Source organism: Erinaceus europaeus, chromosome 11, assembly GCF_950295315.1.
Source record: "Erinaceus europaeus chromosome 11, mEriEur2.1, whole genome shotgun sequence".
NCBI classification, from domain to species: Eukaryota; Metazoa; Chordata; class Mammalia; order Eulipotyphla; family Erinaceidae; genus Erinaceus; species Erinaceus europaeus.
In genome coordinates, this window is record NC_080172.1 from 21434437 (window position 1) to 21462077 (window position 27641).

Below are 27641 nucleotides of genomic sequence, written 5' to 3' on the forward strand. Positions count from 1 at the left end.
TGTGTGTTCAATGAATGATAGAGGCTGAAAGGATGAAGCATTAACTTTGTTCTTAAGTAACTCATAATGGTAACTCATAGACAAGAAATGGCGGTTGTACATAATGAAAAGGAAGAGAATAGTAGGCTAGAATTAAAAAGATGAGTGTTTATTAACACTCGTTAATAAGTGTTTATTAACACATCACTGCTGCGATGTGACCCCAAGTGGTACATTTTTTTATGTTTTATTAACTTAAAAAGAAGCCAGTAAATTATTTTTAACACTGTTATATGCACATAACTGACTTAGTAAAACTTGCTTAGGCTGAAATAATTATAAGCAAAAACATCCCATACGAACAAAGCATTTCTAACATTGAGTCTTATCCGTGATCATCTGAATATCATACCATTTTAATTGTACCTATCCTTATATCATTCATGATGCTTCCTTTTAGGTTTCTATATATGCTGTGCCAGAAAAAATTGGTCAGGTTCAACATGCTTTGGATACAGCTGTGAAACTTCTTGAGTTTTTTGAAAACTACTTTGAAATTGAATATCCGCTTAAGAAATTAGGTAAGGATTATATAGTGCCTTAATTTTATTACCCTTATGTCCTAGTCTCATTTTCCTTTTTTATTATATATATTTATTTATTCCCTTTTTTTGACCTTATTTTTTATTATTGTTGTTGTTGATGTCGTTGTTGAATGGGACAGAGAGAAATGGAGAGAGGAGGGGAAGACAGAGAGGGGGAGAGAAAGATAGACACCTGCAGACCTGCTTCACCGCCTGTGAAGCAACTCCCCTGCAGGTGGGAAGCCTGGGGCTCGAACCAGGATCCTTATGCAGGTCCTTGCGCTTTGCGCCACCTGCGCTTAACCCACTGCGCGACTGCCCGACTCCCCCTAGTTTCATTTTCTATATATTTTTATTTACTTACTTTTTTAAAAGACATATATTTAGATGGGGAGGAGGAGATAGAGAGGGAGAAATAGAGAGAGAGAGAGAGAATGAGTCAGAATATCACTCTAGAATATTCTGTACCTGAGACTGAGCTTGGAACCTCACACATCAAAATCCTGTACCACTGAACAGCCTTCCTTCCCAGCTGCGTCCCACTTTTTAATGCTCCTGAGTCATTTAAAAGATGTTACTAATGCTGTAAATGTCTTTACCACTGCTGAGATCATCGGGATCCCATGCATGGTGTGCAGATTTAAGTGTTTAGATGCTTACAAGACTGTCACAGAGATGCTGTGTGAGAATTTGCTTAGAGTCTTGTCTGAGGTTTATTCATTTTTTTTTCCTTCCTAAGAAATTGCCTAGATATTTAAAGAACTGAGTAATGGGGCCTCAGTAATGGGGCCTCAGAGGTGAAAAGGATTTCAGTGTCGTTGATGGGTAGCCAGCCTAGGTGCCGTAGGCTTGATCCTGCACTTTATTCACCTTGCCCAGGAGGTGGATTTATTACAAAGTAGTAGTTGGGTATCTTCCTTTGCTACTGGACAGAAAAACAGTTTTATTTATTTATTTATTTTTTGCCTCCAGGGTTGTTGCTAGGGTTTAGTGCCTGCACTAAGAACCCGCTGCTCCTGGAGGCCATTTTTCCCCCTTGTTGCTTATTGTTGCTGTGTTTATTATTGTTGTTGTTATTGCTGTCGATGTTGTTGGATAGGACAGAGAGAAATCAGGAGAGAAAGGGAAGGCAGAGAGGGGGAGAGAAAGATAGGCACCTGCAGACCTGCTTCACCGCTTATGAAGCTGACCTCCCCTGCTGGTGTGGAGCCAGGGGTTCCAATCGGGATCCTTAAGCCTGTCCTTGCACTTTGCCCCATGTGCACTTAACCCACTGTGCTACCACCCGGCCCCCTTAATTTTTTTATTATCTTTATTTATTGTATAGAGACAGCCAGAAATCAAAAAGGAAGGGGGAGATAGAGAAGGAAAGAGACACAGAGACACCTGCAGCTCTGCGTTACCACTTGCAAAGCTTTCCCCCTGCATGTGGGGACTGGGGCTTGAACCTGGATCCTTGTTTATTGTAACATGTGCACTCAGCCAGTTATGCCACCACCCAGCCCTCAGAAAAACGTTTGAACTACAGAATTTTAACCATGGCTTCCTCATAATGGACAGCAGAGGAGAATAATGAGGGTTCAATTGTAGGAGGATAAACGAACTCAGCTCCTCCTATAGATCCTTTATCGGGCATAGTAATAAGCAAGTAAGTAAAGTAGATTTTATTATTTATTGGAGACAGAAAAATCAAGAGGGAAGGGAGAGAGAAAGAGATAAAGGTGTAGCACTGCTTCACCATTTGTGAAGCTTCCCCAGCTACAAGAGGAGATAGGAGGCCTGAACCCTGTCCTTGTGCATTCAGCCCTGTGCACCACCATCTGGCCCTATAAGTAAAGTGTTTTTGATTTAGCCAGAAAGCACCTTAGATGAGGAAAAAATGACCATTTGTTTCCTGTTTTATTCAGATTTGGTGGCTATTCCTGACTTTGAAGCAGGAGCGATGGAAAATTGGGGTTTGCTGACTTTCCGAGAAGAGACTCTTCTGTGTGACAACTGTACGTCTTCAGTGGCTGACAGAAAAGTAATTTCTAAAGTCATCGCTCATGAGCTCTCCCATCAGGTATTAGCATCCAACGCCATTGCACCTCATAGCTGCTACATCTGTTGACTAGACTTAGATGTAGGTGACACTTAGCTTTTTTTGTAGTATTGCCTTCTTCCATAATAGAATTTTGTTTCTTTTTTTAAAAAAATTTTTTTATATTTATTTATTTATTTTCCCTTTTGTTGCCCTTGTTGTTTTAACATTATTGTGGTTATTGATGTCGTTGTTGTTGGATAGGACAGAGAGAAATGGAAAGAGGAAGGGAAGGCAGAGGGGGAGAGAAAGATAGACACCTGCAGACCTGCTTCACCACTTGTGAAGCGACTCCCCTGTAGGTTTGGAGCCGGGGGCTCAAACTGGGACCCTTATGTCTGTCCTTGCGCTTTGCACCACGTGTGCTTAATCCACTGCGCCCCTGCCCAACTCCTGGATTTTGTTTCTTAATATAAACAATTTTTAGATGAAAAGGCTAATTACTGTTGTATAGGATTTAACTTTCTTTTTTTTTTTTTTACATATTCATAACCATTACCACACTTTTCATAACTGCTCTAAGGTAGATGAAGATCCTGTCTCAACTGATGTAGAAATTTAAGACTAAAGTTGTGCAGTTACACATCTGCTCAGTGACCATACTGAAGCTAAAAGGACGATTGTTCTCTTCACCGAACTCCCAATAAATAATACATACCATTTTTACCTCCGAAAAATGCCAGCTGCTCACTATAAGTTTGTGGGAAAGAAAGCTTTTCCTTAAAGTGTGATCTTTTCACAGAATTTTTGGTTCATCGTTGTCAGAACTAGATTTAGTTGCCTGTTAACCTGCTAGAACTGGTTTCTTTATTGATTTGGGAAGTGAAGATCCTGAGAAATGGGGGAAGGTGTTCTTTGTATGATAAAGAGGGGGAAAGAGAGAGAGGGAGAAAATTACATTGAATGTGAATCTTCCTCTTCCTTCCCTAATCCGAAAGGATTTGGAAGAAGAGTAGGGTGTGCTCTGGTTAGGTGACAACACATCAGCAACAGTCTCTACACAACTCTGCACCCCCCTTGTGAATACTTCAAGCACATATTTACATAGGAGTATGATTTTAGATATGTAGGCATATTGTGTTTTAAGGAATATCCTCTAGGTCTCATACCTAAAACCAATTATTTGCACACGGTAGGTGTATTGTTCTTTTTTAAAAACAAATATATTTAATAAATTTATTTATTTATTTTGGATAGAGACAGAGAAATTGAGAGGGAAGGGGAGATAGATAGATAGATAGGTAGATAGATAGATAGATAGATAGATAGATAGATAGATAGATAGATAGATAGATAGATGCAGCATAACTTCACCACTTGGGAAGCTTCCTGCCCCCTTTAGATGAGGCCTGGGTTCTTGAACCTGGGCCGTCACACACTATAATGTGTATCTCAGCCAGGTATGTCACCACTTGACCCTCATATTTTTCTAACACTTCTTTGAAGCAGTCTTTCTCTGAAACAGATTTTAAGATAATATTACTGAAAAATATACTATCGTACTCAGAAGTGCCTTGGCCTAGTATCAAGTAATACTATCTTTTTACCGCTGGTTTCAGACAAACCTAAGCCATAAAGAGTGAATTGAATGCTCCATTATATTCTTTACTTTGGGAAATAAAGAAATGTATTTCTTGGAGAGTTCCCTATCATTTTTTCTTAAGTTTTATCAGAGCCCCCCACCCCCGACACACCTTTCCTTTCTTCTTATAGAAAGAGAGAAATACTAGGAGGACATGGAGTGTGAACATTCAGACTATAGAAAAATCTTTTACATAGCAATTTATTGGCAGCGACTTAAAGCTCAGTTGGCACAAAGCACAAGGACCGGCTTAAGGATCCCGGTTCGAGCCCCTGGCTCCCCACCTGCAGGGGAGTCGCTTCATAGGTGGTGAAGCAGGTCTGCAGGTGTCTGTTTTTCTCTTTCCCTCTCTGTCTTCCCCTCCTCTCTCCATTTCTCTCTGTCCTGTCCAACAATGACAACCTCACTAACAACAATAATATCTACAACAATAAAACAACAAGGGCAACAAAAGAGAGTAAATAAATAGAAAAAAAAAAGAAATTTATTTCTGGGGTCCAGGTGGTGGTTCATCTTGCACTTGTTATAATGCACAGTGATCTTGGTTCAAGCCTCAAGTCCCCACCTGCTGAGGGAAGCTTCATGAGTGGTGAAACAATACTGCAGGTGTCTCTCTTTCTCTCTCCCTGTCTGTCTCCTCCTTCCCTCTCAATTTCTTTCATTCTCTATCCAAAATAAATAAATAATATTTTAAAAATTACTTTATTTCTTTTTAGTTGTCATAAAAGGTTATCGATATGGTGAAAATTTTTATTAACTGGATATTAGATTGTGGGAGCTTTTCTTTATCTAGAAAAATCTCACTTTTATTGAAGTGGCTAAAACATGATTTTATTTAGTGTGTACTGTGTGTTAAGATGATTTCTATTGCTTTTCATTAAGGGAAATATGAATTTATTAAATTTCATTCTTAAAATATATTTATACAAATTTTTAAAGATTTTAATTTGAATATACTTTGTTTGAACTCTTTTTTTTTTTTGAAATATTGCAGATAGGTCTAAGGCAATTCAGTTGTTTATTTACTACTACTGACTATTTTAATACAGTTATTAGAAACTTCCCGAAGATATTGTGTTGGCTATTGTGTTGGCTAGTAGTTTGTTTTTTTTTCCCACAGTGGTTTGGTAATCTGGTAACAATGAAATGGTGGAATGATTTATGGCTAAATGAAGGTTTTGCTACATTTATGGAGTATTTTGCTTTGGAAAAAATATTCAAAGATCTTTCCAGTGTAAGTATATTTATTTATTTTTTTTTTGGCCCACTGTGACTGTAAGGAGGTGATGGAATAGTCAGATACTATTCACTGTTTATTTTCAAGTTCATTTGGAGAAGTAAACTGATTCTAGATAAGTGCAATAAGATTGCTCCTTATTACTGATATCTATCCTATTTGTATTTTGACAATTTAGAGTATGTTTTATTTACATACATGTCATTAAAAATGAAATCATTTCACACCTTGTCATTAAGATGAACATTTTAACTTGTTTTTGATATATTTTTAATATATATAGCCCTTCTAGTTGAAGATATTTTAATAAGGTTGAAAAGTCCAGTTTTGCAAAACAAAACTTTTTTTTTTTTTAAACCAGAGCACTGCTCAGTTCTGGCTTATGGTGGTACTGGGATTGAACTTGGGACTTTGGAGCCTCAGAGAGTCTTTTTGCATGACCAAACAGTGATACAGAGCTATATAAGGGAAAAAAAAAGGGGAGGGAATCTCCCTTTCTAGGTAAAAACCACATTTGTGCTATTTTCAAAGATTTGGAATACATTCTGTTGTAGAGAGCTCTCAGTAGTGTTGTTACTATGTTAATAGACAGTCAGGATGTATTTCCTTAATGTCAGTTCGTGGGCTTTGCACTATATGCGCTTAACCCACTGTGCTACCGCCCAGCCCCAGGATTTCCTATCCTTAGATATACAAAGTCATGATATGACAAATATTGCCAAATACTTCAAGCAATGTAGGTGGAAAAGTACATAAGGTGCCTTTTCAATACTAAAATTCTGTGACTTTCTAAACTTCTTGGACATAACTCCAGGGGGTAATTTTAGAGTTTTTAATTTCAAGTGGTATAGAAGGAACTAATTTTTTAGCCATAATACTAAGCACAGTATTCTGAATGTGTGTATGTTATTTAATTAAGCAATGAGATATACAGTTTCACCACTTGGTGGTACCCAGAATGTTTTACAATGTCTAATATGTACTTTTAGGAGAGTTTATCTACTCAAGGATGAGTAATTCTCAAAATTTTAGTTTAAGAGTAATGTTTAATTTCAGATGAACCATCATTAAGGGAAATATGTAGCATTGTATTAGGAACAGCTGGACTACATATGAGAGGTCAACTTAACAGATTGTTTTTGTTTTTAATTCCTGGTGTTTTTTTTTTCTTTTTCTTTTTTTAACACGACCCTTTTAGAATATTATCTTGAATACCCAAATAAAATACCAAGTTTTGTTGCTTTAGAAATAGATTCATTATGCATCTGTATGCTGTTATTAAGGGAATGTTTTTTTTTTCATGTTGCCAGTCAGGAAGTTATGGTTTCTAATTAAAGGATATGTGTAAATTTTATAGTATTCCTACATTTTCAAAAGTTTACATTCTGGGGCCAGGTGGTGGCGCACCTGGTTGAGCGCACATATTACAGTGCAAAAGGACCCAGGTTCGAGCCCCTGGTCCCCACCTGCAGGGGGAAAGCTTCATGAGTGGTAAAGCAGGACTGCAGGTGTTTCTCTGTCTCTCTCCCTCTCTATCTTACCCTCCCCTCTCAATTCTGGCTGTCTCTATTCAATAAATAAATAAAGCTAATATAAAAAAAAATTTTTAAAAAGTTTACATTCTGAAGTTAGCAAAGTTGATTTTTATAATGACAAACGATTAGTCTAATTCATAGACATAATTATTACCTTTGCCTTTGATGCTATGTATAATTTCCCAATCTTTCTCAATTTTTGTTAGTATGAAGACTTCTTAGATGCTCAATTTAAAACCATGAAGAAAGATTCCCTGAATTCATCTCATCCAATATCATCATCTGTTCAGTCTTCAGAACAAATTGAAGAAATGTTTGATTCTCTTTCCTATTTTAAGGTATTCAAAACATACCTGGAGTAGATTTCAAGTCAGCTTTATATGTGAACAGACTGTGATTTAGACTATTTTAAAGATTAAGTAATTATTATTTTTAGATTTCTTCTTAAACTAAGAAGTTTGCTTCTTCTGAAGCCTTGATTTTAATTTTTGTGGGTTTGTATTGCTCATTTAAGCTTTCTAACTGATATTCTGAACAGTTCATAAATTCTTCTAGCAATAAATTTTTTAAAAAATAATTACTTATTTTATTTGATTAGACAAAGAGAAATTGAGAGTGGAAGGGGGAGATAGTGAGGGAAAGATAAAGAAATACAGTACTGGGTCACCACTCATAGAACTTTCCCTTGCATGTAGGGAGGAACCTGAGGCTAGAACCCACATCCCTGAACATGGTAAGGTGTGTTCTCAACCAGGCTCCAGCAATAAGTTTTTTGTTACTGACTCACTTGACCCATCTACAGGAAAAAATGACTAGGACTGGTCTTTTTAAAAAATATATTTATTTATTCATTTTCCCTTTTTGTTGCCCTTGTTGTTTTTATTGTTGTAGTTATTATTGTTGTTGTTATTGATGTCGTCGATGTTGGATAGGACAGAAAGAAATGGAGAGAAGAGGGGGAGAGAAAGACAGACACTTACAGACCTGCTTCACCACTTGTGAAGTGACTCCGCTACAGGTGGGAAGCCAGGGGCTTGAACCGGGATCCTTCTGCTGATCCTTGTGCTTTGCACCACCTGTGCTTAGCTGCTGCGCTACCACCTGACTCCCAATGACTGGTCTTAAGTAGGCACTTTACCGCTATTCAGAATTAGGCTTCAGAGTCAGAATTGACAAATAGAACAGTGTGGTTTATTCTAAACATCCGCTTTCCTTCTGGAAGTTTGGAATTTTGTTATGTGCTAGTGGAGAATACCTGATCTCAGATGCCATGTTCCTAATAAGCCCCCCCCCCCCCCCCCCCGTAGACAGTATTTTATTGTCACAGCTTGTTGCTATAGCACAGGAAGTTCATCCCGACTCCACTTTCAGAGAACCCTTAGGTTCTTGGGCCTCCTCCCCAACCCGACCCCCATGCTGATTTTGCTTTGTGTCTCTTCACCATAATAAAGCATCGAAATATGATTATATGTTAGGTCCTCTTTACACATCATCAAACCTGGGGCTTGTCTTTAGTAACCTACACACAGCAGAAGATGAGAAATTGACACACCAGCAAGGAGCTACTGTGTCTGGAATATAATAAGCAGAAGGGAGGGGTAGCAGTGGCTGAAACCAGAGGAGCCATAGAGGGTCAGATTGTCGTAGTATTCAATGTAAAATACTGTAAAGACCTTGATTTTATGTCGCATGAAATGAAAGGCTTGACTTTAAAAAAAAAAAAAAAAAACTTTATTTAGAGAGAGAGATCAAAGCACTTCTTAGCTTTGGTTTATAGTGGTACTGGGGATTAAACCCGGGACTTCAGAGCCTCAGGCCTAAAAGTATTTTGAAGAACTATACTGTCTTCCCAGCCCAAAGCTTGACTTTTGTCTGTTATGATACTTTTGACTGTTATGGTATATTTTGTCTTATTTTGACAAAATGATTTTATGCCAAGTGAAATAAAAAGCCTGACTTTTGACTGTTATGGTACTTTTGACCATATTCTGTTATTTTTCTTCTAAGCATCTCTTAGTTTTCAGTAGCACATGCAGTGGAGATGACTAGATTTCCATTAAAAATAGGTTTTGAAAATATTTCCTTTTGGTTCTCTAATCCTTTGGAAGCTAGGGGAGGGGGTTTGGGGGGCAGGAACTCTCCTACATTGCTGGTGGGAATGTAAACTGGCCCAACCCAGGGAGTTGGTTGGTAGTGTAGAGGGTCAAGCGCACATGGCATGAAGCACAAGGACCGGTGTAAGGATCCCGGTTAGAGCCCCCGGCTCCCCACCTGCAGGGGAGTCGCTTTACAGGCGATGAAGCAGGTTTGCAGGTGTCTTTCACTCCCCCTCTCTGTCTTCCCCTCCTCTCTCCATTTCTCTCTGTCCTATCTAACAACGATGACGTCAGTAACAACAATTACAACAACAATAATTTTTTAAAAGGGCAACAAAAGTGAAAATAAATAAATAAATATTTAAAAAATTAAAAATAAATTTGGCCCAACCCCTATGGAAAACAGTCTGGAGATTCATCAGAACTCTAGAAATAGACCTGTCTTAGGACCCAGCAATTTACCCAGGGAAAATAAAAACACCTATCTGAAATGACCTATGTACACCAATGTTTATAGCAGTGCCATTTATAATGGTCCAAACTTGGAAACAGCCCAGGTGCCCAATGAAAAATGGATAGCTGTGAAAGTTGTGGTACATATATGCAGATGATGGAGTACTATGCAGCTGTTAATAATGATGAGGTTGTGGTCTAGGAGGTGGCGCCATATATGCACATGATGGAGTACTATGCAGCTGTTAATAATGATGAGGTTGTGGTCTAGGAGGTGGCGCAGTGGATAAGGCACTGGACTCTCAAACATGAGGTCCTGAGTTCAATCCCTGGCAGTACATGTACCAGAGTGATGTCTGGTTCTTTCTCTCTCTCCTATCATTTCTCATAAATAAATAAATAAAAATTTTAAAAAATGTTAAAAAAAATGATGAGGTCTTCTCCTTTGCAGTATTGTGATCAGAAACTGAAGGCATCATGTTAAGTGAGACAAGCTAGAAAAATAAAAAAAAACTACCAAATGATCTCGCTTTATTATAAGTGGAACTTAAGAATGAAGGACAGAGGGTGGGGATAGATAGTATAATGGTTTATACAAAGATACTGTCCTGCCTGAGGCTCCAAAGTCCCAGGTTCAATCCTCCCACACTGCCATAAATCTGAGCTGATCAGTAATCTGTTTTGGGGGGTGTTTTTTGTTGTGTTGTTTTTGTTTTTAAAGTCACCTTGATTAGTGATTAGGAGCTTCATCCATCTTAGATGGAGCTAGAAGGAATTATGTTAAGTGAGGTAAGTCAGAAAGAGAAAGACAAGTATGGGGTGATCACACTCATAAATAGAAGTTGAGAAGACAAAACAGAAGGGGAAAAAGCAAAGTAGAATTTGACTGAGTATGGAGTATTTCACCAGTGGAGGGTAAGGGTAGATTTTTCAGCTTCACTATAGGGGATGTGAGGGCAGGGACATAGACTTTCGGTGGTGGGAATGGTGTTAATATCCGTTAAAAAAAAAAGAGAGAGAGAGAGAGAGAATAAAGGATAGAAAGGGACATAAGGTAAAACTTGGACTGGGTATTGTGTATTACACCAAAGCAAAGGACTTGGGAAGGAGGGAGGGCAACGTGATGAGATGACATTGGGGTCTGTTGTGTCTCCTAGTCGCCAATCAAGGGAAGGTGAGAGGCTGTGCCTTTGTCTTAAGACTATACTATAGACTATTACTCCCCCCATAACATTTAAAAGAATATATATTGTCACTAAAAGAAAATTGGAATTAAAATTGGAAGAGAATAAAATGACTTTCTTTTTTTTTTTAATTCCTAAATTTGTATTTAAAAACTAAGAAGTGACTAGTTAGGAGATTTTTGTACTGGAGCAGTGGCAACAGTGTGATGCCATGATTGGGTTGTTAGTAGGGAAAGTGGTGAGCTATTGTTGGACTTGGTATATATATTGTGAAAATATACAGAATTTGCTAATGGGCTGGACCAACTTAAGGAAGGAGTCAAGAATGACTTCAAGATTTTTTGCTTGAACCATCTGCAAATATCAGTTGATTTGCTGAGATAGAGATTATTGAAAGAGGGGCTAGGTGGTGGCACAACTGGTTAGGCACTCATAGTAGTAAGGACAAAGATACACTCCAGGACCCAGGTTCGAGCCCCAGCTCCTCACCTGCAGGGTGTTCGTTTCACAAGCAGTGAAGCAGATCTGCAGATGTTTTCTTCTCTCTCTCTCTCTCTCTCTCTCTCTCTCTCTCTGTGTGTGTGTGTGTGTGTGTGTGTGTGTGTGTTTCTCTCTCTCTCTCCACTCCACATCTCAATTTCTCTCTGTCCTATCAAATGGGAGGGGGGAAAAGGCTGTCAGCAGTGGATTTGTAGTGCCAGCATTGAGCCCCAGCTTCTGGAGGCAAAAAAAAGATTACTGAAAGAGTAAATTTGGGATGAAAAGAAAATTAACATTCAGTTTTTAAATTCAGATGCACACTAGGTATCCAAGTTCAGGTACCAAGTAGGCATTTGAATTTAGAGTCTAGAACTCGGAGTGGGGGAGGCTGGTTAGAAATATATTTTGGCGGGGGGGGGGGGGGGGGCATGCTAGCAGAGCAGGTTAAGCTCACATGGCGCCAAGTGCAAGGACCGGAGTAAGGGAGGGGCCGCTTCTTAGCTGGTGAAGCAGGTCTGCAGGTGTCTATCTTTCTCTCCCCCTCTCTCGATTTCTCTCTGTCCTATCCAGCAACAATGACAGCAATAATAAGAACAGCAATAAGGGCAACCAAAGGGAAAAAATAGCCTCCTTGGAGCAGTGGATTCGTAGTGCAGGCACAGAGCCCCAGCAATAACCAAGGAGGGAGAGAGGAGAGGAGAGGGAGGGGAGGGGAGGGGAGGGGAGGGGAGGGGAGGGGAGGGGAGAAGAGGAGGGGGAGGGGAGGGGAGAAGAGGAGGGGGAGGGGAGATGGGGAGGGGAAAGGGGGGAGAGGAGAGAGGAAGAGAGAAAGAAAGAGAAAGAAATATTGGAAAGTCATTTTAAACTACTAGAACTGAGACCAGCTAGAAAATAAGCCTAGAGAAGAAAAGAGATTCAGAAATTAAATGCCAGTGGACATCAAACTCTTGGGATGATGAAAGGATCCCGAATAAAGAGTGTATTTCTGAGGCCAAATACAGAAAGGCTTTCAAAAAAGGACTGGGTGATTAATCTTGTCAAAAGCTACTGATTAGGTTGCTAAGATTGACCTGGTAATTTATATTGGTCTGTCTTCATGAAGTTCACCAGTGATCTTTTTAAGAGAGTTCCAGGGGATTGAAAGTCAGTTAAGAGGAAAAGAAAATTAAATAAAATAAATAAAGACTACAAATGCAGACAACTCGTGAGGAGCTTGTTACAAAGAGGGATTAGTAATAACAGGAGGAAGCATGAGGATAAGCAGAGGAGTTGCATCTTGTATTTGGTTTAAGTGAGGGTGGTTACACGTTTGTTATTATTAGTGGAAATATTACAGTGAAAAATGGTGGTGGTATGGCGGGAGAGGTGGCTTAGAGATAAGGCACTTAGCTTATAAACTTGAGGTCCCAGGTTTGATCCCCAGCACTGCATAGGCCAGGGTGATAATCTAATCATCTCTCTTCTGTCTCATAAATATATTTTTTTTAAAAGTTGGTATTACGGGGAAGAAAGGCAGCTTCTGGAAACATAACTGTATATTTAATTTGATAGAAAAAGTAACAGTAGTAGTGATACAGGATTAAAAGAATAATAGGTATTAAATTCATTTATGTGTATCTAATCATTTTGATGAGTTAACATTATTACATTTTTATCAGAAGTAAAATTAATTCAGAAACTACTAAAGCACCTACTGTGTCCCAGGCATTGAATTAAAAAAATTTCAAAGCTCACGTGAACTGGGCTTTTTCCCTCAAGAGGAAATATGTATGTCTCTACAGCAGATGCAAGAATGCCACAGACTTCTTTTGAAGATGAGGAAATGTGATTTCTGTATTAAAGCAGGGACAGTTTTGTAGAACATAGGGTTGTTTCATGGTTGCAAATGATAAAGTTATCAACGAATTTAGCATGGCCTTATAGTTATGAGCATAATTCTGAATTATTAGTATATGCTTGCTGCCCTATTTATTAATCAGTTGGTTCCAAAAGTGTATAAAATGACTCTGCAGAAAGAAAGAACCTCATTACTTCAGCAATATGATGTACTAAAATTGGAAATTGATATTCTACTTGGACTTTAGAAAGCTCTGCTAATTTGCTGTCTCCAGTGGCGTGCCTATGAATTCCATTGGTATCTAAGCTTTGAGTGTAGGGCTGAAATGCCATAGAAAAAAATTAACATATTTTAAAATATATTTTTATTTATTTTATTATTGGATATATAGAGAAATTGAGAGGGGAGGGGAAGATAGGGAGGGTGAGAGAAGAAGAGACACCTGCAGACCTGCTTCACCACTCGTGAAACTTCCTGCAGGGGCTTGAACCTAGGACCTAGGACCTTAAGCATTGTAATGTGTGTGCTTAACCAGGTGTGCCACCACCTGGTCCTTAACATATTTTTTTCTGTTAAAATATTTTTTTAAGCGTTAAAACTTTTCAATACTTAATACAGTGGGTAACTAATATGGAAAATGTAATAAGGAATGTGTTCTCCTTAAAACCATATAAATAAGTTGAATACAGTTGTATGAAACTAAATAGCATTGATTTCATACGAGCATATACCCTTAAAATGATGGTAACTTGAATTTTAGATACTCTATGACCTATAATATTTTTTATTTTCTTACCTTTCTCTTTTTATATAGGGAGCTTCTCTTTTGTTGATGCTGAAAACTTACTTTAGTGAAGATATATTTCAACATGCTATTTTGCTTTACCTACACAATCACAGCTATGGATCCATTCAGAATGATGATTTGTGGGATAGTTTTAATGAGGTAAGTGATCTAGATATTTAGTTCTAAAAGCATGAAAAGTTCTATTTTTGTCAAGTATTTAAATAAACCCTGTTACCACGGATAGCTATTTAAGAGAAGGGTATGGAATTCAGTAGATAAATACTTGTGAATATAGCACAGAATTAAAATTCAGTAGGTGAGAATGCTCATCTTAAAGTGTTTGAATAAGGTATATGTGACTTTGTTTGCTTTTACTCTGTACCCAGACCTCCATACCTACTTTATAGGGAAGATGTGTTTCTTGAATTATTGTATGTTGATCAATTTTTATTCTTTCCTTTTTATCAAAAAGCCTTTTTTCTTCTTCTTCTTTTGTACTGTTTTCACCTCCCATTCATGTTTTTTCCTATTCTTAATGTGCTCTGTGTATCCTCCTGTTTGTGTGACCATATTCTTTTTTTAATCTTAAAAGTAATTTAACTGATATGTTTTTTGTAGTGTTTTGTTTTTTGTCTCCAGGGTTATCACTGGGGCTCAGTGCCTGCACTAAATATCTACTGCTCCTGGGGGCCATCTTTTTTTCCCAGTTGTTGTTGCTCCTGTAATTGTTGTTGATGCTGCTGCTATTGTTGTTGGATAGGACAGAGAGAAATTGAAAGAGGAAGGGAAGACAGAGGGGGAACCTGCTTCACTGCTTAGGAGGATCCTTGAACTTCTCATTATGTGTGCTTAACCTGGTGTGCTACTGCCCGGCCCCAGTTCTTTTTTTTTTTTTTATTTATTTTCCCTTTTGTTTATTGTTGCCCTTGTTGTTTTTTATTGTTCTTATAGTTGTAGTAGTTATTGATGTCGTCGTTGTTAGGACAGAGAGAAATGGAAAGAGGAGGAGAAGACAGAGAGGGAGAGAGAAAGACACCTGAAAACCTGCTTCACTGCCTGTGAAGCGACTCCCCTGCAGGTGGGGAGCCTGGGGCTCGAATCAGGATCCTTACCCGGTCTTTGTGCTTCGCACCACATGCGCTTAACCCGCTGTGCTACCACCCGACTCCAAATTCATTTTTTCATTGACTTAATTATAATTATAAACAAGTCCATTGGATAAGAGGGGTACAATTTCATTTGATTCCCACCACCAGAGTTCTGCATCCCATCCCCTCCATTAGAAGTTTTCCTTTTCTTTATCCCTCTGGGAGTATGGACCCAGGATCATTATGGGATGCAGAAGGTAGAAGATCCGACTTCTGTAATTGCTTCTCCGCTGGATATGGTCATTGGCAGATGACCATATTCCTTAAGGTAGATGACATATGAGAAACTGACTGCCATGGGCGCCATCTTGCACTTGAATCAGTTATTTTGCTGTTTGGATTTTGTTGTGCCTACAAATATTTTAACAAGCAATATAATGAAGTACAGGTTGTACTTTATAACCATGTAAGCCCATCCTGCATTGCACTGTGTATGCATAATAATAATATATATGCAAATATATATGTATGTATTTTCAAAGTTTCATGGGCCGTGAGATAAGACTCTCTGCTCTGGATCTTTTCCAAATATCCTGGGTATTTTCTAGCTGTTAGTCTGTTTGCCCCAGTGATGTATGCCCTCCTATCTTTTAAGTTATTTTTTTTTTATTTTTTATTTATTGGATAGAGACATCCAGAAATCTAGAGGGAAGGGGTTGATAGAGAGGGAAAGACACCTGCAACATTGCTTCACCACTCAAAGTGCTTCTGCAGGTGGGGACTGGGGGCTCGAACACGGGTCCTAGTGCAGGTGCGCTCAACCAGGTGCACCACCACCCCGTCCCTTCTTTTAAGTTATTTTTAAGTGTATTTTGTCCTTATTGTCTAAGTTGCTTCCAAATCAGTCTTTCTCTCCTTATCACACATTACTGTTTCAACCGAAAACCACATTATTTACTGTATATGCATTGTAACATTTTTTGACATTTACAGTATGTACTTCTGTCATCCTCACTGACTTAAAACTTGTTCATCATAATGTTTTCTTTTTTTTTTTATTTTTTTTTTTTTACCAGAGCACTGTTCAGCTCTGGCTGGTGGTGTGGAGGATTGAACCTGGGACTTTGGAGCCTCAGGCATGAGAGTCTGAATCATAATGTTTTCTTAGTCCTGCCCAGCCCCTAGCATTCTATTCAGGATTGTAGTGTCCACAGCAAAGTAGTCACCGGCCTCTTCATCTTATTCTAAGGAAACCCCCCCCCCAAAGACTACAAAACACTTTGCTTTGGAGAAAAATTTGTTTTAATTCCCTACTTCTCGGTATAAATTTAATAAGTCAGATTCAAGGAAAATTAAAGATATATTTTACAGTGAAGCTGGAAAGATTGTCCTCATTCTCTTCTGCTTCAAGTAAATAGACATGTGCCAATTGAGGTAAAAACCTGATCCAGTGGAGTGATATTGCTAGATATTTTAAGTACTTGGTGGTTTTAGTTACTTGCAATTTAAATCTTTATGTAACCTACATGAATAAGTTGTCTTAAGTTTAATTCACACCCTTTCAAGAGATAGATGTCCAAAAAATGTTAATTAATCTTGATGCCATATATCTTTTTATTTTAATTTTAATTTTTATTTATAAAAAGGAAACACTGGCAAAAACCATAGGATAAGAGGGGTACAACTCCACACAATTCCCATCACCAGAACTCCATATCCCATCCCCTCCCCTGATAGCTTTCCTATTCTTTATTTCTCTGGGAGCATGGACCCAGGGTCATTATGAGATGCAGAAGGTGGAAGGTCTGGCTTCTGTAATTGCTTCCTTGCTGAATGTGGGCGTTGGCAGGTTGATCCGTACTCCCAGCCTGTCTCTTTCCCTAGTGGGACAGGGCTCTGGGGAAGCAGAGCTCCAGGACATATTGTCGGGGTCATCTGCCCAAGGAAGTGTGGTTGGCATCATGTTAGCCTCTGGAAACTGGTGGCTGAAAAAAGAGTTAACATATAAAGCCATACTAATTGTTGACTAATCATTAACCTAAAGGCTGGAATATTGCAGATAAAGATTTGGGGTCTCCGTTTTGGAGATAGCTAGCAGGCTTATTTTAGTTATATTCCAAAGGGTCCATGACTATACTAGTTTTTTTTTTTCTTCCTAATCCTGGCCTCTGATATGCTGGTGGACCCAAGTTATTGTTTGGAGAAATGATATCATGGCTGGAAAAAGGGCTAGAAACCTGGGTCAGGGAAAGAGTAGCTCCCAAATATGCCATCTGTCTTAATGAACACGAGCTTTAAAGTCTGTACCACTGGTGCTAGTGTCTCTATTTTATTTACAAGTTCCTGTTCTTTCTTTTGCCTCCAGGGTTGTCACTGGGGCTCATTGCTGGCACTATGAGTCCACGGCTCCTGGTGACCATTTTTTCCATTTTATTTGACAGGACAAAGAGAAATTGAGAGAGGAGGGGGAGATAGAGAAAGAGACAAACAGAGAGACACCTGCTGATCTGCTTCACCGCTTGTGAAGCAAACCCCCCGCCCCCCCCGCAGGTGGGGAGCTAGGGTCTTGAACCCAGTTCATTGCACCACACGGGTCTTTGGGTTTCACACTGTGTGCGCTTAACCCAGTGCACCAGCCCCCGCTAATATTTTCCTTCTTTTTTTTTTAATCTTTATTTATTGTATAGAGACAGCTAGAAATCTATAGAGAAGGGAGAGAGACAGAGAGACACCTGCAGCCCTGCTTCACCACTTGCAAAGCTTTCCCCAGCAGGTGGGAACCAGGGGCTTGAACCTGGGTCCCTGTGCACTATAAGGTGTGTGCTCAACCAGGTGTGCCACCACCTGCCCCTGCTAATATTTTTCTTTAAGCGTAAATCATTCTTTTCTTTATAGATCACAAACAAAACACTGGATGTAAAGAAAATGATGAAAACCTGGACACTGCAGAAAGGATTTCCTTTAGTGACTGTTCAAAGAAATGGAAAGGAACTTCTTGTACAACAGGAAAGATTCTTTTTAAATATAAAACCTGATGTTCAGCCTCCAGATACAAGGTGCATGCCCTCTTTCGCTCCTTATCAACTTTAGGGTACAGTGTTTGAAGTATTTTGTAATCATAAGTTCCTGTAAAACTTAAAGAGATGGGAGTCGGGCTGTAGCGCAGCGGGTTAAGCGCAGGTGGCGCAAAGCACAAGGACCGACATAAGGATCCCGGTTCGAACCCCGGCTCCCCGCCTGCAGGGGAGTCGCTTCACAGGTGAAGCAGGTCTGCAGGTGTCTATCTTTCTCTCCTCCTCTCTGTCTTCCCCTCCTCTCTCCATTTCTCTCTGTCCTATCCAACAACGACAACAACAATAATAACTACAACAATAAAACAACAAGGGCAACAAAAGGGAATAAATAAATAAAATAAATATTTTTTTAAAAAAACAACTTAAAGAGATTATGTCTTTCTGCTAATAGTTTGAAATTTTTTTGCCTTCCTGCCACCTTTCCCCACCACCACCCCCCAACAGACCTGGCTGAAATATTGGAAAGAGCAATAATTATCCAATATGGTCTTTTTGCAGCTATTTGTGGCATATTCCGCTGTCCTACTTCAGTGGGGGAAGAAACTATTCAAACTACCAATCGGTGTCATTACTGGACAAGAAGACAGGTTTGACTTTAATTAATTTTCTGATGGGGAAACATATTGGGAAAAATATTAAGCAGGAGAAAGAAAGAATGTTATACTTGCCACTGTGCAAACCCTGAGCTGTTTTTTTTATGCTAGATAAATATTTTTATGTTATTAGGTAAGACCTGTTTCCTAAATTATGCTCCCAAGTCTACTTTCTATAATGGGGTGTGCATTTTAATAGATGATTCTCATGGACAATAAAATGGCCCGGACTTAGAGTCAAAGATTATGAAAAAATGCTGTACAGCCATCGTATGTATATGCTAATGAGAATATTGGATGGGAAATGATGATAAAAGAAAGAGATCTTATAATGTTAAGATTAGGGATCTGGTAGTGACTCACCAGATAGAACCACACATTACCACCCATGTGTGAGGACCTGGATTCAAGCTTCTAGTCCCCACCTAGGGAAGGAAGTTTCACAAAAGTGGAGTGGTGCTTCAGGTCTCCTCTCCTTCCCTGCCCTACTCTTCCCATCCCTCCCCTTTACCCCTCTTTCCCCTTCTGTGAGCTCTCTGTTTAAAAGAAAGATAAGATTGTTTATGCTGACCCACAAACGTCATGGAGAGAGCAATTGAAATGTAGCGTCTGACCATCTGTAATATACCAATATGAAAGACATACCACATATCCTTTTTATTAACATCCTGAAAGAATATAAGCCTCTTGTGTTCTGCAGGAACCTTTAGTGATAATGCTAAATTTTTTTTAGACTTTTTAAATATATTTATTTATTTTCCCTTTTGTTGCCCTTGTTTTTTTTATTGTTGTAGTTACTATTGTTGTTATTGATGTCCTCATTGTTGGAAAAGACAGAAAGAAATGGAGAGAGGAGGGTAAGACAGAGAGGGGGTAGAGAAAGACAGACACCTGCAGACCTGTTTCACCACCTGTGAAGCGACTCCCCTGCAGCTGGGGAGCCGGGGGCTCGAACTGGGATTCTTCCGTTCTGCCGGCCCTTGCACTTTGCGCCACATGCGCTTAACCCGCTGCGCTACCTCCCAACTACCAATAATGCTAAATTTATAGAAAGTGGAACATGTCTTGTTTATTTGAATTTGGTGTTCAAGTCTGCACATTTGAGGGACGTGTAACGCTAAGTGTTTGGAGTAACAAATATTGGAGTCAGATTGCTGGTTCCAGTTTTATCATTTTTGTGAATTATATGAGATTATAAAGTTATTTCACCTACATATGCACCAATATTGGCTGTATCCCCCACTGAGTGTAGAGATCATGAATATTGGAGTCATTTTTGTAACCTTAGCATCAATGTGCACACTCAATTTTATTGATTGAATATGTTTAGTCTAAAATGAAGTGGTTTAGTTTCCAACTTCATCATAAGAAGCCCTAAGGAAAGAAGTTTTCAACACCTGATGAAATGATATATTCTAGTCTCCTTCATTTGAAAATATTCATAGTAAAGAGGAAAACATAAAATATGTGTAATATAATTGATTTAACCTAGGTCTGCAACTGGACCAATATGTTATGAAAATAATATTTGTTACTTCCTTTATTCAGTTATGTTAATTTCCCTTTCCTGTTGTTGCTATTGCTGCTGCTGTTTTAATTTCTGCCAGTTTAGATTTTGAAAATTCACACTGAAGATCTTCTGTCCTTACAGAAACGGTCTTGCCCTGAGGACGTATTTCTATCTTCCTAATCCCTAGTGCTCCAGTCAGAGTCACTTATTCTAATTACCTTTTCATCCTTTATCTCAAAAGAATTGTAGCAGAGATGATAACAACATGCTTATTTTATGCCAGAAGACTTTAATACAGCATGTTATCTTGCTTGTTTGTAAATCTATTGTTTTCATGTGTCTGAACAGTAGAGTTGCCGGGTTAGTCCATTAGTTCAGTCAAACCTAGGAGCCATATTTGGTCATCATGTTTGTCATTTTCCCCCCACAGATTTGAACTCTGATGAATAGTTGTTGAGTACTAGAAAGCCTGAAAGTGGTCATTTCTTCAAACTATTTGTTGAAAATCATATATTTTTCAAATGTGTTTCTCTTACTAGCAAGATAGTTCCTTGTAGGGAGCATCAGTGCTGCGGTATCTTTCTCTTTCTTGCTCTGTCTGTCTATCTTGGTCTCCCTCTTTCTGTCTAAATAAGATCATCCTAGAATGGCAAAGCCTTATTGATTATAGAAAAAAAGTATTTTTCTCTTTCACATGTTTTTATTTCTTTCATATGTTTCATTTCGTTCCTGACTTCCCACTCCCTAACCTACTCATCCACATTTTACTCAAAACTAGGGTTTTAATAACTGTAGAAAGTTTTTATGTTAATTTAACATGAAGCATTCGTGTTCCTAAAAAAATACATATCTTCTGGCCAGGGAAATTGCTCAGTTGGTAGAGGGTAGAACTCACAGGCCTGAGGCAACCATTCAGTCCCCAGCACCACTTGTGCCAGAATAGTGCTTGGGTTTCTCTCTTGCATGTGAAACTCTATTTCATATGAAATGATTTTTTAAAACATTATATTTATTGACTGATGATAAAGACAGGAGAAGAGAGAGAAAGAACCAGACATCACTTTGGTACATATGTTGCTGTTCATTGAACTCAGGACCTCATGCCTGAGAGTCCAATGGTTTATCCACTGCGCCACCTCCTGGACCACCACTGAAATAAATTTTGAGAAATCTTTCAAGAAAACCAAAAACGTCACGATGCCAACCAAAAGTATTTCTTTGAATCTAAAAATTATGGTGCTGGAGAGATGGCATAATGGTTATGCAAAAGGCTTTCATGCCTGAAGCTCCAAGGCCCCAGGTTCAGTCCCTATCACTACCATAAGTCAGAACTGAGTAGTACTCTGGTCTCTCTTTCTCTGGGTCTCTCTCATTAGGATAAATAAATAAATTTGTAAATAAAAAATATGTCATTATATTAAAAAGTAATTTTTAAAAAGAGCATGCACTTAAGATATTTATCATGTGCTCTTGCAATTGCCTTTTGTCCCCTTAATTAAATAAAGGGGAGAAGGGGGAATACTAGAGAAAGAAATGATTTTAAACAGGAGAGGAAGCAATTCAACTGCGTTTAGTATGCTGCTCTCTGGAGAAAGTTGTACAGGAAATTTTGTAACTTTATAGTAAAAACATTTTTGTTTCTATCCTTTAATTTTTCTTTGTAAAACGGTAGTTGATTCTCAGAACTCTTTGAAGAAATTAGATTATTACCTCATCTGGGCTTTTGCCATTTAAGATGGAAATTACCTTTTTTTTTTTTACTACTTCATGGACTGTGAAAACTGAATTGTTAATCTGTTAATGATTATAATAAATTAAAGCCATATGAGGCTAGCCTCATCCACATGTGTGCTACAGTATGTAGTTACCTCCCTTGTGTGCAAAACTCTCTATATATCTGTGGCTTCAAGGTTTCTATTCTGGATCATTCTGAATACCTGAGATTAATATGTTGCTCCTTTCAATGATAATTCTCCTCTCTGTGCTGTTGGCTCCATTGCTTTATCCTCTGTCATCAAGATGACAGTAATTATGTCTAGTACACTCCCACCTGTGTTCTTCCTCTCTACCATCTGGGCTTAGCCAGGTTTACAACATGGCTATTGATTTGTAGCCAAGATAGTCTTTTATTTCTGTGTTTTCATCCAGCCAGTATAAAAATGACCATACTTCTCATTCTGTCTCTTGTTTTGTTTTGTTTTTTTGAAGAAAGGGACATTTGCAGCTCTTTAATTCTCACAACTCTCTATTGATTAACAACAACAAAAACAACTTTGTGTTTGGTGACCTGAAAAGTGTTGATAGAATTTTTTTTTCCATTAACTGACTATGAATTTCTCTAGTCATTCTGTTCAAATTGACCACAATATGGGAGTTGGGCGGTAGGTAGCGCAGCGGGTTCAAGCCCCCCGCTCCCCACCTGCAGGGGAGTTGCTTCACAAGCGGTGAAGCAGGTCTGCAGGTGTCTGTCTTCTCTACCCCTCTCTGTCTTGCCCTTGCCCTCCTCTCTCCATTTCTCTCTGTCCTATCCAACAATGACAGCATCACTAACAACAATAACTACAATAGCAATAAAAAAACAAGGGCAACAAAAGGGAAAATAAATAAAATTAAAAAAAAATTTTTTTAATTGACCACAATATGAGCAAGTACTGTTGAAATCACAAAATTTCCTTATAATTATACTCTGCTGCAGAAAAAGAAATAAACTGTGGAATTTAACAGGAATCCTATAATCCCTGTGACAATAATTGATCTTTCCCATCTGTTGCTATATTGCAACAGAACAAATTGTATTAATGAAAAGACTGATTCAGTTTAAAAAATATAATATCAACTTTGATGCTGAGAAAGTATCCATTTAATATCTTTTCTTGTCCTCCCTCTCTTTTTGTGTCTATATTAGGTGTCATCAATCTTACAGAAGAAGCCCAGTGGATCAAACTGAATGTGCATATGAGCGGCTATTACATTGTACACTATGCAGGTGATGGCTGGGACACGCTAATCAAACAGCTGAAAATAAACCCCACTGTTCTGAGTGACAAAGACCGAGCCAGCCTCATCAACAACATCTTTGAACTCGCAAGGTGGAGTCTTCTTAGTTTGGATTTTCTTTGTAATATCATTGAGTAGGGGGGCTTTTTAGAAAAGTAGATAAAACAAATAAGCATGTATCACCTACTAAGTATAATTCACTTTGGAGGATTAGGAAAATATAAAGCATCTTCCTTGTCTTTGGGCACTCCCTAGTCTACTTCTTCTTCTTCTAGCATTTGCCCTTCTTCCGTAGCCAGTCAACAGGTCAGGTTGAAAGCTGTCAGGAGCTGCTTGTTGCTGGCTTTGAAAGTGACTGGGATCCATGTGGATTCAGTTGGCTAGGAAGGATCGTCAGTTTCCCCAATGAATGGGTACTCACGGGATGCAATCTACTTAGAAACATTCACAAACAGCTAAATAGCAAAAGTTGTGTTACATTTCAGCACTAGATACTAACAAGCAGGACACACTATGCTGAGTAAATTGGAGTAGGAGTGAAAAGTAGGAGTTGAGACTTTGTTTTATTGTCAACAGAATTTTTTTCAAACAACAATTTGCAAAAGGTGAAGCTTAGTGTCTCCCCATTGGTTTGAGGGACATCTTTGATAGCAGAAGCTTCCTTTGGTGTATACTGCTTGTCTCCCAAACCACCTCATGCTTATAAACTCCTAAAGTAAAGATAGTGATCTCAGGTGTAAACATCCTTTGACTAGGGAGATAAGAAATTTAGATTGTCCCTGGGTCTAACCTGGTAAATATAAGTAGATTATCCCTGGGTCTAACCTGGTAATTATAGTAGATTGTCCCTGGGTCTAACCTGGTAATTATAGTAGATTGTCCCTGAGTCTAACCTGGTAAATATAAGTAGATTGTCCCTGGGTCTAACCTGGTAATTATAGTAAATTGCCCCTGGATCTGACCTGGTAAATATAAGTAGATTGTCCCTGAGTCTAACTTGGTAAATATAAGCAAGTGATAATAACTACATAAAATTACTACTTCCTCTCTTTTTTTCACCCTTAAGATTATATTACTTTTCCTGGGTCACTAGCAATTTCTAGGTGACTTATGGAACAGAAATTGAACTATTGATTACTTTTCTCCTGAAATGTGTCCGTAATGTTGGTTCACAAACAAGAACTTAATAAAAAAAATGATAATAATAATAATTAGTTTCACTTTACAGAATGCCACTCTGAAATTTTAGGTCTTTTTAATTTTTTTTTTTATTATTTATTTTCCCTTTTGTTGCCCTTGTTTTTTTATTGTTGTAGTTATTATTATTGTTGTTGATGATGTCGTTATTGTTGGATAGAACAGAGAGAAATAGAGAGAGGAGGAGAAGACAGAAAGGGGTAGAGAAAGACAGACACCTGCAGACCTGCTTCACCGCTTGTGAAGTGACTCACCTGCAGGTGGGGAACCGGGGGTTCGAACCAGGATCCTTACACCAGTCCTTGTGCTTCATGCCACGTGTGCTTAACCCTCTGTGCTACCGCCCGTCTCCCAATTTTAGGTCTTTAAGATTTGGGATACACAGAGTTCATTTTCCTGTCCCTCTCTATTCAGTTTCTGTTCTTTTACCCTCTAGCCTAGGCAAAGTGCCTCTTCAAAAGGCATTTGATTTGATCGATTATCTTAGAAATGAGAATTGTAGTGCACCCATCAATGAAGCCCTGTTCCAGACTGGACTCATCTATAATCTCCTTGAAAAACTAGGACACATGGATCTGGCCTCAAGACTAGTGGTAAGTCTAGCTTTTTGTTGCCTGCTATTGTTACTGCTATTGGTAATTCCATCTGGTAGTAGTATGCTGAAAAAGCGGCTAACAGTTAAAGTCTGTTTTCATCGCTTACTTACTTGTGAGATTTTTACTGTGCAAAAAAATGTCATTGCTATTGTAAACCAGTGACTAATCAGGAAGAGTTGTAAAAATATGTTTACATTTTTTAAAAAACCATTTCCTAGCGATGGATTGTTGATTGTCAAATTTTCGAAGAATCCAGACAGTTTTCTCAAGAAAAAGGAGAAAGTGTTAGACCAGGAATTAAGATAAATATCTAAGGGTTTGGGAGTATTCACTGGCAAAGGGAAGGGCCCGGATAATGCAATGTTTAATAGCCTCTTTTCTGTCTTTGTCACTATTCTGTTTCCCTTCACTCATGATGAGTTTTCTCATCACACCTCCTTCTCTGTAAAGGCAGGAATGTAGGGCAGGTAAGCTAGATAGAACTTGAAGAGTACCCTCAGTGCCATCTCTGTATTCTGACCCCAAAAGGGTTACCTCTTCCTTACTCATAGTTAAGATACTTCTGCGAGATCATCTCTGAAGTCTATTCTGTCATGATTTTTATCAGTTTTCCTTTTATGACACCTCCAACTATCAAATTTATATATCAGTCAACTCTCAAAGAACATTGCCATTTTTCTCAGTTGAGTCTTTTGCAATAGAAATTCATGCATCTGATTTTTTTTTTCTATCTCACTATCCCTTTTGTTTCTATATGACAGTTAAGAAAAGCCTTCCATTTCTTTGTTAGTCTTTCAGGTTTGTTTCTCTCATGATGCTATTGAAAAGGCCAGGCCATTGAAAGATAGCATGGACTAGGGCAGTCATGTGTACCCACTAGAACCCTTTGCACTGCTTTTATATTTCTCTCTTTATTCATCATCATAGCAAGTTCTTTTTCCAGTACATGCCCCACCAGAGACTTACAAGCTTTGTTACTCACACATTCCACATGTGTCTGTTCACTGTTTGACTGCTTTTGAAGTTGACGTGTTGTGACAACTTTGATTCCTTTTTCCTTATACAGATTCTACCCAATAAATAAGAAAAATTTATTGGATAGAGACATCCAGAAACTGAGAAGGAAGGGGGTGATAGAGAAGGAGAGAGACAGAGAGAGACCTGAAGCCCTACTTCACCAAATTTTTCCCCCTGCAGGTGGGGACCAGGAGTTTGAACCTTAGTTTTTGTGCATTTGAACATATGCACTCAAGCAGACACGCCACTACCCGGCCCCCATGCCTGTAAAATTCTTTCATTTTCAGTATTTTAATTTATAACCTTGAACATTTTCTTTTAAAAAATGACTTATAAACATTCTTTTTAAAAATTTGTTGTATTTTAATTTTTTATGAGTGGGAGGCTAGAAGTCTTATATACAGTGCTGCGAATTGAACCGAGGACCTCACACATGCAAGATATGTATTCTCCTATGGACCCATCTCCCTATATTCATATATTGTATCCACCTCTTTTTAGTCATGTTTATAATTGCAAATTTCATCTGACCATTTTTATCCCTTTTGTCTACACCTTTCCCCGTGCAACACAGCTTGCAATACGGATATAGCCCCATGTACTGTGGATGGCTTTTACACTTTTGTGGGGAGAAATGAAAAAGGAATAAGAGATCTCCTGGTTTCTTAATGCCATAATTATATCATGTAAGAATAACATTCCATTCAGAAATTATAACAATAAACTGAATAACTTCCTTAAGTATGATAAGATATTGTGGTTATGGGTGAACACAGTACAGCACACAAGGAACCATGTTCACACCCAGGTCCCCACCTGCAGTGGGGAAGGTTCACGAGTGGTGAAGCAGTGCTGCAGATATCTCTCACTCTCTGTCTCTCCCTTACCTCTTGATTTGTTTCTGTCTCTGTTTAGTAATTTTTTTTTTGCCTCCAGGGCTATCCCTAGGGTTATGTGCCTGCACTAGGAATCCACTGCTCCTATGGCCCTTTTTTTTTCCTTCAATATTTTAGATAGGACAGAGAAATTGAGAGGGGAGGGGAAGTTGGAGAGAGAGAAAGATAGATAGACACCTGCAGACCTGCCTCACCATTTGTGAAGCGTTCCCCCTTGCAGGTGGGGGAGCCGGTGGCTCGAACTGGGATCCTTGCACAAGTCCTTGGACTTCATACTATGTACACTTAACCTGGTGTGCCACTGCTCCACCCCCATAAATAATTGAATATTTAAAAAGAAAAAGAAATAAAAGACATTTTGGTTATGTAGAAGAATACCTTTAATTTTGCCTGTTGCGACTAAGGTTAAATTTGAATATTACAGAAGCCAGACCTTCCACCTTCTGCATCCCACAATGACCTTGGGTCCATACTCCCAGAGGGATAATGAATAGGAAAGCTATTGGGAGGGGATGGGATACGGAGATCTGGTGGTGGGAATTGTGTGGAGTTGTACCCTTCTTATCCTATATTTTTTGTCAGTGTTTCCTTTTTATAAATAAAAATTGTTTTAAAAAGAGTGTAAGGTAAAACATAATTTGAAGGACAATTTATCAATATAAAATCACTTTCTCCCAAAGCCTTATACATATTATCTGTCTTCACTGAACCATAAGCAAAATAATAAAAAAAAAACCTCTCACAAACATTTAAAAAAATTAATAATAAACTTCTATTTTTCATTGTAGGGCTTGCTTTGCAGATAATTTGATTAAATTTATATCTAAGTTGGGTTTTTG

At 38.5% G+C, this 27641-nt stretch overlaps 1 protein-coding gene across 4 annotated transcripts in view; it reads left to right on the plus strand.

Moving 5' to 3' along the window:
* Nucleotides 1-27641, plus strand: part of LNPEP (leucyl and cystinyl aminopeptidase) — a 99931-nt gene that overhangs the window by 59945 nt on the left and 12345 nt on the right. For all 4 annotated transcript variants that reach the window (XM_060201199.1, XM_060201197.1, XM_060201198.1 and 1 more), the window contains 9 exons: nucleotides 440-560; nucleotides 2471-2625; nucleotides 5346-5459; nucleotides 7204-7335; nucleotides 13862-13993; nucleotides 17818-17978; nucleotides 18495-18583; nucleotides 23005-23188; nucleotides 24730-24886. In XM_060201199.1, the coding sequence (XP_060057182.1) occupies nucleotides 440-560; nucleotides 2471-2625; nucleotides 5346-5459; nucleotides 7204-7335; nucleotides 13862-13993; nucleotides 17818-17978; nucleotides 18495-18583; nucleotides 23005-23188; nucleotides 24730-24886 (1245 nt within the window). The remainder of the gene's footprint in view (nucleotides 1-439; nucleotides 561-2470; nucleotides 2626-5345; nucleotides 5460-7203; nucleotides 7336-13861; nucleotides 13994-17817; nucleotides 17979-18494; nucleotides 18584-23004; nucleotides 23189-24729; nucleotides 24887-27641) is intronic.